Genomic DNA, 17,442 nt, shown 5'->3' on the forward strand with positions numbered 1-17,442 from the left:
TGCCTCTGTCAGACAAAGCAATATTTTATAGGGATGTTTGCATGTGTCTGTCGATCCCAACCTTGACCAGTCCTCAGTTGTGTCTGCAGACACAATCATATCAACTATAAAAGTTTTGGAACCCTGGAATTTGATATTGCCTTCATCAACAACGAATTGCCTTTCCTGTCCACAGTGTGGTTCTCATTTCATTATTCATTATTTTCCAAATGCTTTTCATTGTAAATCCTCCAGTCTTTCTAGTAAATGCTGAATCAGTAGACATCTGTATGGCGATGTCCTGTAAGCAAACCAAAGCTTGTGTTGCCGGTTTTGTCACGGTACGGGTGGTGGGACCCAGGCGCAGAGTGGGGAAAAAAAAAAAACACGAAACTCAAAAAGGGAAAATTAACAAAGACTTTACTAACGACAGGTGAGCAAACAGGGAACAGACAAGGCCACAATGGGCAAAAACACAAACTCAAAAAATAATCTAATGAAACAGAAAACAACAGGAACTCAAAAACACAGGCAGGGCAGAACACGGGAAGGCAGAGCACAAGGGAAGGTCAAACAAAACACAAGTCAGGAACAAAATACAGGCAGGTACATACGGTTTGCAACAAATAGAATTCGGGAACAAACACAAACAGGTAAAAAAAAACACAGGCAGGTATAAATGGTCTGAACATACATCGGAAACAAACACAAGGAACCAGCACCTGAGTCAAGGGGACAAAGAACTTAAATAGACAGGGGGTAACAAGACACAGGTGAACTAAAAAAACAATCAAACCAGAAGGAGGGGATAACAAGACACAGGTGGGAACAATGATGGGATAACGAGACAACCAATAATACAATTAACAGGGGGGAACAGGACACAAAACAGAAGTGCCGCCATCTGGCGGCCCAACAGGGAAAACGCAGACAGGAACACCGGAACATGACAGGTTTGGCATAAGGTTGTAAGTAACCCCATACTGTCTGGAAAAACAGACTGCCTCTCTATCGCGGGATGAGCATACACCACTATTGAAATCTATAGCAGGCTAATTACATGCCAATAAAGGGTTCACACTTTCTCTTAGGAAAGTTTTTAACCCCATTATAGTTTGTCCATTGTAATTTCATATAAAATTATATTTAATTGGGATTTTTTCTACTCCTATTTAAGTAACTATCTATAATATCAAAATGCTATGAAGGATTTAATGTCTTTGACTTTGTATTAAAAACCTGAATCCTGAAAACATGAAAACTTCCAATCAAGGAGCAGAATTTCATGTCTCTACCATTTACCATCTCACGGGAATTTGCGTTCTCACGGTAACATTTCTGAAGAAGATTAATAGTAAACCAGCACAAAAGCAAAAACAATAGGGTTTCAGCCCTTTGAGCTTGAACCCCGAATAATTACCCATTAACACCAAATAGAAGTATGCTACCGATTTTATCCATTGCGACCGGAAGGTGTGCACAGTACAACTCTCTAAGGCACCACGTGAGGGTGCTTTTCTACCAAGAGTGAGCATTTAAAAAGCATACCCCTGGTCGGATAGGCCTGTGTGTAATAACGGGTCGATGGAAGAGGAGGCTGCTAAAGAGCAGGACTTCGGAAGGGAAGCGAGCAGGCAAGTCTTTCGAATTGTACTTGGAGTATTTACGTCGCCCATAAAAATATGGCAGGGAACTGCGTTGAAGTGGCATTTAACAAGCCCAAGGTAAGTAGATTCCAGCTTGTCAGGAACGAGCGGTTTAACGTGGAATTGAATTTACACGCCAAACTTTAGACGTAATCTACATCTTGGCTGAAAACTATAAGCACTTTTCCGATTGGACATTTAGTGCAATGTGTATACATATCGATTTATTAATGGAATTCCTACTGCTCACTAATCATTCCTGATGAAAAAATGACTGACTTGAATGTCATTGCATTCACTGTTCATACTCAATACCTTTTGTGTGTACAGTATGCGTTCCAATTGCAAAAGTATTTTTTTTCTTTTGTACTCTAATGTATTAAAGACTCGTAGCCTACGGCGCCTCCGCGTTGTCGACGTTGAATTGATTCAATTGTACTAAATTAGAACATAAGGACTTGGATGCTGGTTTCACTGTGTAAACTTGGCGGTATTTCCCGAGTGAGTTGGACTATTAGATTAAGTTATTTTCAGATCCCGTGCGACGGCCAGTTTTAATGGTCCTGGTCTTCAGGAAGTAGGCTATCTGTGTCTTAACAAATCAGCCTTTAAACGAATGAGATGTGCCATGCCTTATAGGTATTTGTAATAACTCAAACAACCTGCGAAAATCCTTTCAATCACACGTGCTTTAATGGTGTACAACAGTGGTCGGGTCAACAGCGCTTAATTTGGTGTTTTTAGTGTGTTTATTAAAATAATGTACAGTATGGATTCCCGTCAGCTGCTACTGAACAACTGGCATGAACGTTAAGTTTTAAATGTTTATCAACCAGCACTGAAACTAAAATTCCTCTGCTGCATGGGATGAATGGGTATATTTTGATGCTGCCGTGTCAAGGCATTATTGTGGCCTTTGAGGTCACCAGGAAGGAGACCTGAATGCTTATTAAAGCTGTCCTGTAATTCTGCTATATAAGCGTTGGCCAAGCAGCATTGGCCAAGAGTGCATAGATTCCCTGTGGAGCCTCTGTCAGCACATAATTGACATGCACTGAAGCTAAATAATGGATCGCTGATTAGGTGAAATCGTATAGGCTAGGTATTGTAAAATGAATGTGAATTTGTGAACTCTAGGTCTCAGATGTAAAATTACTGGGATTCCCAAGGTGAGAATGAACTATTCTGAATATTGTTTAACTTATATATTTGAAATGTCACATAGTTCCTCAGTTCGCATAATCCATTTTAGATGGTAGAACATTTATAACATGTCAAAATTGGCTATCTTTATGTTATATGCGACCATCATATCAGATCAGGATTTCCTACTCATTTTCATGTAATTTCTCACTAAGATGGCCACCTAGTGAGGCTGAAAACTCCAGTTCATAAAATGGTTTGTATTTTTATCTAATGCTCAACTGCAAGAGGCAATGCACCTCCCCCACTAATCGACCCATATCAATTTTCCTACCAAGCCAACCGGTCTGTTGAGGATGCAGTCAGCATAGCACTCCACCATGCCCTGCAACACCTGGAATCACCAAACACCTGCACACGCATCCTGTTCATGGACTTTAGTTCCACCTTTGACTCCATCAACCCACTCAAACTCTTTACCATACTCTTGGACATGAACATTGACCCAGCCATATGCCACTGGATTAGGAGCTTCCTGTGGAACAGGCCACAGAGGGTGAAGGTTAACCTAACCTCACACCCTCTTACCCTCAGTACAGGAGCTCCTCAGGGCTGTGTTCTCTCCCCCTGGCTCTTATCACTGTACACCACCCACTTTACATCCAAGGACAGTTATGTAAAAAAACAAATATGCAGACGACACAACCATTGTAGGCTTCATCTCCAAAAATGATGAAACCCAGTACCGCATTGAGGTCACAACAATGACCTCCTGCTTAATGCAGCCAAAACCCAAGAACTCATTGACTTCCGATGCATGCCGAATCCCAAAATACCCATACAAATAAATGGAGACCACGTCACCACCACCAACTCTTTTAAATTCCTCAGAACATACATTAGCAATATCCTGAAGTGGAAAACTAACACTGAGCACTGATCATTGCAAAAGCTCAACAACGACTTTACTTCCTTAGACAGCTTAAAAAATACCGGATCAAGCATCAACTTCTCGTTCTGTTCTACTCAGCCATCATCGAGTCCATCATCACATCCTCTATTACAGTATGGTACGGCAGCACGGACAGTCAAACACGGAAAAAACTACAGCGGATTGTCAACAAGGCATCCAAAATCATAGGCCACCCACTTTCAGGGTGCGTGGGGGGTTAGGACCCAAATGCAGAGGAGGAAAAACTCTAACTCCAAAAGGCAAGAACAAAAGACTTTACTTAACAAAAAGGGAACAAAAGGCCTCGCAGGGCAACTCTTCAAACAACACAAGGAAAATTTCAAAAACACAGGGAACACAGGAAATTCAAAAAATCCAAAAGCGCGTGGAACACAGAACATGGCAGGAACACACAGGGCAGGAACATGAGCGACCAGACACAACCAAGGATCCAGCACCTCAGTCAAGGAAGAAGGAACTTAAATAGAACAGATACTGACGAGACACAGGATGGCACCATGAACAATCAGGCCACAGAGAGGGAAGGGAAAACGAGACAACCAGGAACCAATAATTGAACAATTGAAGACAATCATACAATTACACAGCGTACAAGCTGGACACAACAGAAGTGCCACCATCTGGCGGCCCAACAAGGGAAACACAGACAGGAACACAGAACCATGACACCCACTCCCCTCAGTTGAATCTCTACATACTCACCGAACTGTAAAGCGAGCAAAGAAGATCATCTCCGACCCCTCACATCCTGCTCATCACCTCTTCCAGCTCCTTCCCTCAGGGAGGCGCTACAGGCCATTGTCCACTAGGAGTAAACTCTTCACTAACAGTTTTTTTCCCTTCCCTTATCAGGACTCTAAACTCCTCCCAATAGCCCCCTCTTCACATACTGCTGACATGCATTACCATGCACCTATTATATATGGTTGTGTGTACTGTTTTATTATTATTTTTATTTATTTATTTATTTATTTGTGATATGTTGACTGTACCCCTGTATTGTGTCGTGCTAATATGTGGATTGTCTGCTGTTGTCCATTTATGTATTGTGCTGCAGAGTATAACATAACACACTGTACCGAAAACAAATTCCACCGGCCTTGGCCGTGTGGCTAATAAACTATCTATCTAATCTATCTAATCTATCTAATCTATCTATCTAATGCTGTGGATTGCAATGTATAAATGATTATTTGTTATATTATGGATGTACTGTATATGGGATATGTAGCTGTTAAGAGCAATATGAAATTATAATTTAAATTATCATAATATATAAACTATTACTAAAATGCAAAGTATTTTTTTAAAACTAATAAACAAGAATATGTTACCTAGCATTCTCACTTAAAAGAAACGTTTAAAGGGAAGTAACAGGAATGTACCTACACAGTAAATAATGTAAGACTCCTGAAAAAAATTGATTACAATGTACTTTTTAAATTGGGTTAATTTAGGTTCTTTGGATTACAAATTCTAAACTCTGGTGACAAGATTTTTATGTGGGCACAGCAACTATAAATAAGTTGTATTAACTCGTATTATGCAGTTCTTCTGGCATGACTAATAGGTCCGGTAATATATTTGCAGTTTTGTGAAATAAATTTTATTACTCTGTTCATATACAAAGTCAAAATTGCCAGGTTTGTGTAAGAAAGAATTTTAGACTGGGCCGATCAGGATTCAAACATGCTACCTTCTTGCTGTGAGGTGATGATGCACACAAAATCATCAAAAAAACAACCTTCCACCATTAAAAATTAAGATCACTCCAAGTGTAAATGACACCAAAAATTCTATCCTTTATTTAGCAGAAAGATCCCATTGAGAAGATCTGTTTTGCAAGAGGCCGAGAGTGATCTCATCCTTTTTTTTATTTTGCATTTATTTCGTCAACACGCATATCCAAAGCAATTTACAACATTGTGTACATAAGATTAGATGAACACTAGTACATACATTAATAGGGTTTTAACGATACACTCGGCTCACGATTCGTTACAATACACAATACAGGGTTCACAATTCTATACACTCGTGATTTGAATTGAGATTAATTAGGACTACAGAAGACTCCTTAGTTATTCCTGAGTCATAAAATGTGCACTATTTAAATGTACTTTTTTTGTTTCAAAATAAAAAAACTTATAGTTTTCAAATAATAAAATCTCTTAAATTAAATAAAAAATGAAATATTTTAATTCCAGTGGCCACAAACTCAATTTAACTTAAAAAAAGGAAATCTTAAAATTTTTTAATGATTTGAGACTGATTTTCTGTTTCTAGCCTAGAATAAGAATAATAATAAGATGTCACCACAGAGAGCCTGGGCTCTTTGGTGCTCTGCCATCAAACAGCCAGTTACTGTTAGAATGGAAAGGACATTCGTGGAATATTTTAATGTCTGCATCTTCTTCCTACTGGATAAGCTGAGTGTGTTTTGTGGAATAAAAATGTTTTCTTTCGGGTATACATTTAAGTGTGTGTGTGTGTTTGTGGCTTGGTGTCATTCGTACTGTGCACTCATTGGGGGTTGAAGTAGTCCCAGAGTACTGCATGAATTCTAATGGTCATGTAATTGTCATCTTCATGCCCTCAGGTGGAGCTGCATGTTCACCTTGATGGTACCATTAGGCCAGAAACCATTCTGGATGTTGCAAAGTAAGTGAGTGGAGTGGGTGTGTGTGTTTGTTTGCGTGTGCGTGTATGCGTTACATGTATACAAGATAAATATGCAACGCTTCAGAAGATGACCAGGAGTCACAAAGGCCGCGTCACATTTAATTACGCGTTGTGTGCTCACTAATTTCTCAGCTCTGAAATGGGTTAATGCGTGTATGCCTTCTGTATGACAGTTTGCTGTGTGTGTGTGTGCATGCATGCAGGAAGCGGGGAATGGCACTGCCCACAGACAGCGCTGAGGACCTGGCATGCCTCTGCATGTTGTGCAAGCCCGCCACGCTCACGGAATTCCTCTGCAAGTTTCACCACTTCATGCACGTGATCGCGTGAGTCCCTGCTGTGCATCAAAAATGGCGCTCGTCTTCTTTTGTTTTTTGTCAGTGTTTTTGCTCAGTGGGAAGAGAAATACTAGCGACTAGAAGAAGAAAACCACTGCAGCTAGCACAAACCTTCAGACAATCAAGTCAGTGGCCTTTATTATGTATACTAATGGCATGTGGTTTAGAGCACTTGGCTCTATGTGGGATCATAGGCTAGGTCTCAGGCAGGAGAGTGATATTATATTTATGCACTATAGTGACAATCCGCTTTAATACATTAGTTGCCTAATATATCTGCAGGAAAATGATACAGTTACACCCTAGGCCTGTTACTGTTGGGTTGAGGGAAAATCCACACTTGTCTTGTAATAGAGAGGCAATCCAGTCAGGAACAGACTTGACACTAGATTCAATTATAAGGGCCTTTATTTCTGCAGAAAGAGTACGCCTGCCAACAGAGCCAACATTGTACTAAAGCATTATTCGCATCTTTTATACCAGGCATCTCAAAGTGAAATCCTGGAAGGCCACAGACTCTGTTGGTTTTTGATGTGTTCCTGCATTTAAATGCATAATTTAAGTCATTGAGTGGCTAAAGAGTCACCGTGCCTTGTTTCCAAGACCTGAATCAACCGCTGATTGAGAGGAAATCACAAAAACCAGTGGCCCTTCACGACTGGGTTTTGAGACCCCTGTTTTATACCCTCTACAAGGCTGTGCAAGCCTGTGCATGTATCAGTACAAGGTCAACTGCCTCATAAGGTAGGAAAGTAAAACTTAGTGTACCACCATCCAGCTACATACTCCCTTTTTGCTTTTTGCTCAAGGCCAGTAGGAGTAGACGATTCTGGCCTTGGTGTAAATGTAGGCCAAGATATTCTGGGTGGTCATATGTTTTGATAACAGTAAACTTGGCCCCAAGAAAAGGCAAAACAAGAGCTACTCTTTCCCCTTACGTTATTGTAGTTTGACTGTAAATAAAGGCTCATTGCTCAAGAGCAGATTACAGTAATTTAGGTGAGGTTCTAGGTGAGGCATTATTTAAGTTAGAAAGCCAACCATTTACCAGCATAGCTTTAGTCATGACGGTATGTTTGAACATGCTTGAATAGGAATTAGTAAGTAAGAGGAAGTAAGAACATAAAAATGTTTTTTTTATATTTGTCATTCAATCAGCTAGCTTGTTTGATACTTTCAGCAGCATACTGTATAAATCACCCCAAAGAAACTGCATGAATAGGCCTAATGAATGCTGCATTTGAATATTGACATGAGAAGGGTTGTAAATGTCTGTGAGTGAAGGAAACACAGGTGGTTTGATGTGCCTGGGGTAAAGGATCACTGCTTGAAACCATCCTGAAACTGGTGAACTGCCACTACACATCTTCTTTTGTCTACAGGGGTGACCGGGAGGCAATTAAAAGAGTAGCTTATGAGTTTGTGGAGACAAAAGCCAAAGAAGGAGTACTATATGTGGAGGTTAGGTACAGTCCACACCTTCTGGCTAACACCGAAGTGGACCCTATACCATGGAGCCAAAAAGAGTAAGTTGGATGTTTATTTAAGTGTTTTTCTTTTTGGCACATAATTATCCAAGATGATTGATTGTCCAAGTCCAAGGCAGGGAAGTACATGTTGGAAGTTGACGGATGTATTTAAGTTCAGTGCATGCTGAAGTTTTAAACAGCTTGTAGAAACTGGGAAACAGAGAAGGGAGTGTTATGAAACTGCTGTTGGGAAACTCTGGCAAGTCTGGTCAGGCTGCTGTGTGCTGCTTTCCCTATTGGATTCCTTCCCAAAAAGGCAAATAGAAATTGACAAAAACAAGTTGCTCTGAAAGTATTTTTTAAAATATGATTTTATTATAAATATATATTTATAATTTCTATTGAATGTCCCTTGTAGTGTACAGTGGGTTTTTCAGCAGTAGTAGAATTCACACACACACACACACACACAATTAATTGCCAAGTCTTAGGAGGATATACCCTGCACACACTGTAATGCTTCAAATGAAAATTTACAGGTTGCACAATAGGCATGTTTCATCATGTACTGTCACTCTTCATTAGGTAACACTTGGGAGTGTTAAACGTGTGAGACAGTACAGTATTTCCATTTGAAGTTCTAACTGACAAGCATGACCCTTGACTCCTCCCACAGAGGCGACCTGACTCCAGATGAAGTGGTGGACCTCGTGAACCGGGGCCTAAGAGCGGGAGAGAACACCTTCAGAATAAAAGCCCGGTCCATTCTGTGCTGCATGCGTCACATGCCCAGTAAGTGGGCATGTGACGCATGTGGATTACTGCTGGTTGTCCTCTTCGACATAGGGGCGACATAGCTCAGGAGGTAAGACCGATTGTCTGGCAGTCGGAGGGTTGCCGGTTCAAACCCCACCCTGGGCTTTTCGAAGTGTCCTCTGGCGAATGAGAGGCGTATGTAAAGCGCTTTGGATAAAAGCGCTATATAAATGCAGTCCATTTACCATTTACCATTAAAGCGCTATATAAATGCAGTCCATTTACCATCTTCTGCAATTGGTGTTTTATTGTGTGTGCGTGTGCGCGCGTGTGTGTGTACGTGTTTGTGTGCTATTCAGACTGGTCCATGGAGGTGGTGGAGCTGTGTAAGAAGTATCGGCACAGCGGGGTGGTGGCCATCGACCTGGCAGGAGACGAGTCTCTGAACTGTGAGGCCCACCCGGGGCACAGGAAGGCCTTTGAGGTACTGAGGCTGCTCCAGTTCCACCAGCGTTGGGCCTTTAGAGACCTGCCGCATCACTGCCCTGGACTGGATCAGCATTCATCCTTAAATCTGGGTTGCAATTGCTTTTCGGTTTTCACAAACATAGTTTGGCGAGCTCAGTTTTGTGACTGCAGAAACCTAATGAAAAATGAACGCATTTATCATTGAGTCAAAGTTAAGCACTGTTGAATCCAGATAGGTTGTCTTGCCTGGCTTTATGCAGATGGATAATTCAGTCCTTAAACAGGAGGGCATTCTGGTCTCACTCATTCCTCTTCATTGTGGCTGCAGATGAAATATTGCGGAGTCGTCAAATTTATTTCAGTGACACTTTGCTATAACATTCCTATTTCTACATTAAATGTAGGTATTTTGACAGTTACTTACAAAAGTGCATATGCAAGGTTTTTGGCAGCAAGCCAAGCTGATCCCAACTCCTCAATATTACAGCCAAAAGTAGCCAGTATATACACTTGAAAAATAGCATTAAGAACACAAGAGCAAGACTGAGGCCCAGGTTCTTAAAGTAGCAGATGGGTTTGAAAATACATACGTGTCCTTTCTAGTACTGGAAACCCATTAATTCCCAGAGTTCAGTGGTAGTTCAGCCAGCATGCATTGTAAACGGGTGTGTTTACAGATTGTGATGGAAAATGGCCAGTGGCCTGGCTGTCCTGTCTGCAGTTGAGAGCTCGCCATCTGTGGCCCTGATTCTAATATATAATTACATTTTACCTGATTTTTAAAGGAAGGCTCAATTTTGATACAACTCACAATGTGTTTTGTGCTCTAATAATGCAGTGGGGATTAATCCTTGAATAATTCTATAATTTCTCAAGTTAGTATTTTAAAATCACATTAAAGTAGATTATAAGGAGGGCATTGTCTTATTAATTTACAAAATAATTGTTAACATGATTGCTGAACTTTTATCAAGTAGTATATTGTATTAGGAAAAATTAACAGCACTTTCTTTTGATGTATTTTTATAGAAGCCTGTGCTTCCAGTGTGATAGTATTACCAACATAAAAATGATGTTATGAAAAGGCACATCAGAGTAGCTACTCCTACAGACATCAATCCTGTAAACAAATTATGTGATGGTTGGTCACATGATATGGGGGAGGAACACCTTGCATTGAGTTTGACAGCAAACCTGATTACCTTCCTTTTTAAGATGACCAATGGGTTATAACTTCAACAGCTCCTTGGAAATCAATGTATGAGAGAGTGTTATGTTTCTAACCCACATAAGAGCAACAGCTGCTACAAGGCTGTTTTTAAAATGTTATTCTTGTCAAAGTTTAAGAACCAGAAAAGCCATTTTAGTGGATAACTTCTGAAAAAATTGAGAAAGGTCCCAAAAATTCCATTGCACTGTTGGCATGGGTTTATTTAGCTCTAGACTGTGTATTTGTATTATGTCTAGTACATAGCAACATCTGTTATCATTGCTAGTGTGATGAAGAAAAGTGTAATCCAAAGATTGCAAGGTTTCCATTCCATTCCAAAATGTAACTCTCGGTTTTTTGGTCCATTAATGAGTTGGATGGTTTCAAACTCAAAAGGGTTATAACCCTATCATTTTGATTTGTGATTTGATTTAAAGCTTTATTCATGATCCAACATGTTGAACATGAACATTGAGTACTGGCACACAAATGTGGAAAATCTGAGTTAAAGGGACACAGTGTAACTCTTAATTCATGTCTTACCAGGATCAGGTTGCTTAAAAATAAATGGTCTGAGCCACATTTATTTGGATAACGTTTTAGCTGACATATATGGTTCGTGTAGAAGTACCACTGCATGTAGCACAAACAGAGTTTCCACTGGATTTTATTAGACTTAAAAAAAAATCTTTTGTTTGTAGCCCTTGATGTAAACCAGGAAATAAAGTAGTATTTCATTCTGCTGGAAAGGTGTACCACTAATACTGTTAGCCCCATACAAAAGCAAGGAAAATATGTCTAATTTTAGTAGTGCTTGATAGAGAATGTGCTTTAATGATTAGCTTGTACGGTCACTGTTGTCAACGTGTCGACAGGAAGCGGTCAGAAGTGGGGTGCACAGGACCGTCCATGCAGGAGAAGTGGGCCCAGCGTCAGTGGTGAAGGAGGTGAGAGTCTTCCCCAAAACCGGCTGAATAAATCAGAATCCGAAAATAACAGACAGTGGGAGATAAATAGACAGAGAGAAAAGACAGAGGGAAAAGGCTGGAGGGAGCAATAGGTATAGTAGCCATTAAACTCTTTTTCTTTCACATCAGTGAGGGTTACCTACCCAGACACAATACGACTTATCGGCAGACTTCACCTCGACCCGCATTGCTGCCTAAGGACGACTGAGGTGGAAAGGTGTTGTAAGCACCTGAGTGCATATAAGCTGAGTGGCTGTGTTCTGTGCTTCGATCTTTCAGCGATCACTTTCAGCGATCACATCAGCTTTTGAGCCCCATGAAATCAATGAACCTTCCCCTGGTGTAATTCTAAGCTGGCTCCCTCATGGTTTAAATGGGTCAAGGCCAAAACTTGGGTCTGGGGACACCCAGGGCTCAATGAAGGCGTCCCAGGGGGTATTTGGCATCAAGTGGAAAAATACAAATTTTCAGTCTTAATATTATTTTATGTATAGTTCCATATTTCCTGAATGATGTATTTAAGACTTTCTGATTTTCAGTGGTTGTGTATTTACATTAATATGGTATTAAATGCCTATCCAGTATAGATGGTCCTATTTTTGGCATGTATCCACTTATCGGCGTGAAAAATCACCACTGCAGTGTTGGCTGTGGTTAGTGTTTGATAAAACTGTCTTTTTAGGGGCCCATGTAAACTTTTGTCGGCCTTGGTGTAAGGCACACTTCTTAGAGACCGTTTGTTATGATGAAGCAGCTTTGTGACTATTGGCAGAATAACAGCGCAGAATTCACAAAAGTGAATCCACATTTGTGGGACTGTCTCTGTGATTATAACCAGGCCGTGGAAGTCTTGAAAGCGGAACGCATCGGACATGGCTATCGCACTTTAGAGGACCGGACTCTCTATGAGCAGCTCCTTAAAAAGAATATGCATTTTGAGGTGAGTTATGAGTTATGTCCTGGCTTGTGTTGTGACCTCAATTCCAAGAAAAGTCTGCTCCTCTGATTCATGAGAGCTGTGAACACCCTCTCATTAAGTGAGGTAAGTCTACACCGTATCATTTGTAGTGAATCTGTGTTAGGAGACACCTGATCTCCATTTGCCGCTGCACCCGAGGATAAGCTGCTACCTGAGCTTTGAGGGCTCAAATGCATCGCTAACTCTCTGCACCCTGTATATTTCACTATGATGTAATATTATATGATACATAATAAGATGCGTTTAATGTATTATTTATTAAAGTTCATAAATTATGAAATGGCAAATTACGAATTCCAGTAAGGGGATTACCTGTCTTGATTAGAAGAGTTTTAATCCTGTTGTAACTTCTGAAAAATTATTTTTTAATTTGTACAAAATCTTTTTTTTTTAATTAAAAACATTAGCTTTTGTTGCATGTATTCCTTCTTGATCATGTCATATTTGAGCTCAATGCTCAAGGTATGAAAATCTTGCCAATTGTCAGTTGTGCAGTGACCCCTGGTGGAGTGTTGTTGTTGCATGTTAGCCTCAAAAGGGCAACCGTTTGATGCTAACATACTGTACTTGCTGGGTAAGTGTGACTTGCCTTCATTTAGTTCTATCAATAGAGCAAAACATTTCTAATATAATTCATCTATATTCTTAATGAGTCTCATATTATGCTGCAAATCTGTATTTTTTATTATTTTTGCTATTCCATTTTGTTCAGTTAACATTGCTATATGGATACTATGCTCTTGAAATGCAAATTCTGTGTGCATTGACTGTGTTCAACTGGCCATTGCAGGCCATGTCTGCAGACCACTGATTTGCAGTGCCCTTTGTCACATGATCTGATGTCTGTGTTGGCTTGTAATTATTAATGATTCTTTAACCCAGGTTTGTCCAATGTCCAGCAAATTGACAGGGGCATGTGATCCAGATTTCACTAAACACCCCCTCATTCGGTGAGTTTGGTTCTACATGTCATGGTTTTGGGTGATAACACCATTTCTTTTCCATCCTACATCATTCTTTCATTTATTACCATTGGCCATTGGTTTTTTTCCTGCGCCTTTTCTTCAGTTATTACGACCATTTAGTGTCCTTCATTTCCTTGTTTGAATTATACGCGTGCAAATCCCTTTTTACAATTTGCACCTGTTGGCTTTCTATTTAAACCCCTAGCAAACCAAGAAGCTTTGCTTCAGCGTCAACTTGCATTACACGAAAGCCGGTAACTTTTGTTTTGGTAAGAGGTTTGCTTGTTCAGTACTAGATCAGGCCCTCTTCTGTGTCTTTTGATTTACGAAGACTTACTGCGGAACTGAATTTTGAGGTTATTAGATTTGGGACTACGAAGTTAGCACTAATATCTTTACTCATTTCTACAACTCATGTGGTTCTTTTGACAGTCCTCTATGCGAGGGCTGTTCTCAAAGTTCTCACGTTCACTAATCTGTTCAGACTGTTTTGTTTTAGTATACTCAATACTCCTTAAGCCTTCATTTCTTCACCCTGTACTCGGGTTATTAAAGCTTTTTCTCTGGGATAGTCTCCCATAGGAGTATTGTTTTTCTTTTCTATTTTTCCCCTATCCTTTTATCTCTAATGAGACTTAGTGGTTATTCCGCCCAGGTGGATAACTTAAAGTATCCTGCTCAGTCGCATTTGGTCTCCCTGATTCCCCACTCCCACAAGTTGCACTTTCTGAATTGTTTTAAGGAAACTACCCATAACTAAAATCAGTGTGAGTCCAAAATAGCAGCAGCCTACCTGTGGCGTAAAAACGGCATTCTTTATATTTTAACTGATGTTCTTGCAAATGAGTTTACATTTTAATTTTAAAATAAACTATTGAGCTTAATGAACCATCCATCCATTCATTATCTAACTTGCCTGTTCCTGGTTGAGTGCACAGGTGTTTGGTGTTTTGAACCCTTAGAATTGACTTCCAGGCAACTGCTGCCTGTGAGGCAGGTCCCGCCCTCCAAGAGTATGATCCAATCACCTCAAGGGAGGAGGTGGGGTCATTATTCAATGTATGCCTAGATAACAAGCTTGTATGCCCAAGTGGTGGCCTAAGTGCTCCACAGATTTAGCGCAGCTGTAGTCTCTCCTGCTGGAGACCTGGGGTCCTCTCCAGATCCTTCCCAATATTCTTTATTTCACTCACTTAAAAAAAAAAAAAAACATTAGGCTGCTTGGCAAGAAGTATGATTAGATATGTGGCATAATTATTCAATCAAATGTTAGCCAATTCAGTTCAGGAGAAGATGGTTTGGGGGAAGGCGATCTTAATTTCTTATCTTGTTTTTGTTCATTAATTTTAGTTTCAGGCATGTCCTAGTCTATCAAAATGTAAAAATGGGTTGTTTGCCCAAATGTAATATTCACATCTGTTCATTTGTGTTTTGAGCCCTCAAATAATGTTGAATAATAACTCCACCTTGAGGTGATTGGATCATATCTTGGCGGTTGGGATCTGCCTTACAAGTCCAAGCTGAGGGCTCTTCATCAGCAAGCAGGGTCACTGGAGCCTATCCCAGCATGCATTGGGAAAGAGACAGGAATACACTGGACAGGTGCATCGCAGGGCACCCTCTTACCAACGGGAGATTTAAATTCTTCAATTAGCCTAAGAGGAGGGAGGAACGCGGAGTACCCAGAGGAAACCCACATGGACACAGGGAGAACATGCAAACTCCACGCAGAAAAGCCCTGGTCGGGATTCAAACTTGGGATTCGATGTCTGTTTCTAGGTTTAAAGAGGATAAGGCCAACTACTCTTTGAACACAGATGACCCTTTGATATTCAACACCACTTTAGATGTGGACTATTCGATCACACAGAAATACATGAACTTCACAGAAAAGGAATTCAAGAGGCTGGTAAGAATTGATTTGGATTTTCCTACAATGTCCCCTGTAGATCTGAACAAAATTGTAACTTGTATGCATACAGAAACATCCAGGATCTAGTTTGATAGTGGATTTTTTTCTTTCAATCCATATAGAACATAAATGCTGCCAAGTCCAGTTTTCTGCCAGAGAAAGAGAAGAAGGATCTTCTGAATCGTCTGTTTGATGCCTATGGAATGAAAAAGCCAGCCTTGAAAGGAGGTACTGAAAACAGCAGAGATATCCAACTAATTATGTCCACACACAGTGAGTAGCTCCTTACCTGCAAACAGAAGCACAGACCGGGCAGCCTACATTTCCCACAATTCATCACAGAAGAGAATACTTGCTGCCCATACTGTCAGAAGGATACACACCTGTTCATGCATTTAATGAACTTTGGTAGTGTTTGTGTTTGGAAATGCATATAAATATATTTTCTGCAGCCACATTAAGCGCCACGTGACGCTTAATTCTAAAATGTATTAATGTAGACAGCCAAAGAACCCAAACTCCAAACTCTCGATGCTGCATGATAAAAATATATCACATGTATAACTATATACTAATATAATCAATATGTAATCCAATAAACCTATATCAGTAGTTGCAGCAAAGCTTATGGAAACGCAAGAAACCACAGTATCCACTGTAGAAAAAAAGGCAAACGCAGAAGGCTTAAAAAACCATACTTACTCAGCAGAAAATTATTGCCAAATAGAAGTGCTAGAAGACTAATACTTTACAGTGACCCCTGTGTAACCTGAATACAGTAGAAAAGTACAGGAGGCTATAACTCTGTGAACTTGTATGCGTAATAGAAAAATACAGAAAGCAATGACGTGTATGCATAGTGGAAAAGTATAGAGTAAGGGAAAGTTGGGGTAACTGTCCACTACGATAAGATTACCATAGAACCGAAAATCATTGATACGATAAGATCACCATAGAACCGAAAATCATTGTGGTGCCCAGAAAGTCAGGTTGACCCACGAGCAAGGAAACTGAAAATCCTTACACGGCCAAAAAAAGATCCTTACTGTGCCAAAAAAGACCAGATGGCTGGTATTTTTAGAAATGTGTTAAAGGGGGGTTGTGGGGCACAATTTGTGTATAAAATGTATGCAAAACTGACAATCGAGGTTCAATTCGGCTGAATTGTTCCGGCTTTGTGCACCTGTGCAATAAAGTCTAAACTTTCTGAAGAGCTTGCTGCTGTGGGGTCTTTTCCCTCGTGAAATTGTTTTCTACAGATTGACGATTGGCGTTGAAGTATGTCGGTTCCTAGACACGACAGACTTAGTTATTGCACTCATGCCTACTTAATTATTTCTTGTATTATTTGCATAGACTGCTTTGTTGGTGCTTTTGTTTGTGTTGATCAGATTAACCTACAGGGTCCAAGTACGCGGTTGTTCCCTTCACTTGGTACTGTACTTCCCTCTAGGGTTTTCAACACACTTGTTCCTGGTTATGGTTATACACTTTGTTGTACCTTGCTCTGGATAAGAGTGTCTGCCAAATGCCTGTAATGTGGTGTAATCCAGCACAATATGGGTTGGCTTAATATGGGTTGACAGTAAATTAAGTGAATAAAACCTCTGTTGCCTCATTGTTTATTTGATACAAGTAAGGATCGCTGATTTGTGACATATGATGTTTAACAGTATATTGTATTTAAGTATTCAATATTAATGTTTAATCATAATTCTATGTAGGTATTCAGTATTAATATTTAATTGTTAAAATGCTCACAATATTGCAAAGGATGTGTAAACCAGATAAGCCTAAAGTACTGAAAAATATGAAAGTATGAATGTTGAAAGTGAATTTTGCACCCAATGTGGGGCTGTGCATATCTAATTCTCACCATAATTTTGAATGTCCAATTATCTGCAACTGCAGCAGCTGCCTTAATGTGTGAACCCCATTGCCGATTCGGCAGCGT

The 17,442-nt window shown here is 40.1% G+C and overlaps 1 protein-coding gene across 3 annotated transcripts; it reads left to right on the forward strand.

Annotated features, from left to right (window-relative positions):
* Positions 1-1,530: 1,530 nt before the first annotated feature.
* LOC118211093 (adenosine deaminase-like) lies at positions 1,531-16,530 on the forward strand. 3 transcript variants are annotated; one of them, XM_035387928.1, is made up of 11 exons: positions 1,531-1,613; positions 6,341-6,402; positions 6,627-6,749; positions 8,144-8,287; positions 8,907-9,022; positions 9,346-9,470; positions 11,540-11,611; positions 12,471-12,572; positions 13,494-13,561; positions 15,356-15,485; positions 15,611-16,530. In XM_035387928.1, exons 3-11 carry the CDS (start codon positions 6,637-6,639, stop codon positions 15,767-15,769), a joined length of 1,029 nt encoding a protein of 342 aa, XP_035243819.1. In that variant the 5' UTR covers positions 1,531-1,613; positions 6,341-6,402; positions 6,627-6,636; the 3' UTR covers positions 15,770-16,530. The 3 variants fall into 3 exon arrangements, with proteins under 3 accessions (XP_035243819.1, XP_035243817.1, XP_035243818.1); XM_035387926.1 differs by having other exon boundaries at positions 1,548-1,703; positions 6,597-6,749; XM_035387927.1 differs by having other exon boundaries at positions 1,548-1,703.
* Positions 16,531-17,442: the final 912 nt, after the last annotated feature.

This window comes from Anguilla anguilla, chromosome 13, assembly GCF_013347855.1.
Source record: "Anguilla anguilla isolate fAngAng1 chromosome 13, fAngAng1.pri, whole genome shotgun sequence".
Lineage (NCBI taxonomy): Eukaryota > Metazoa > Chordata > Actinopteri > Anguilliformes > Anguillidae > Anguilla > Anguilla anguilla.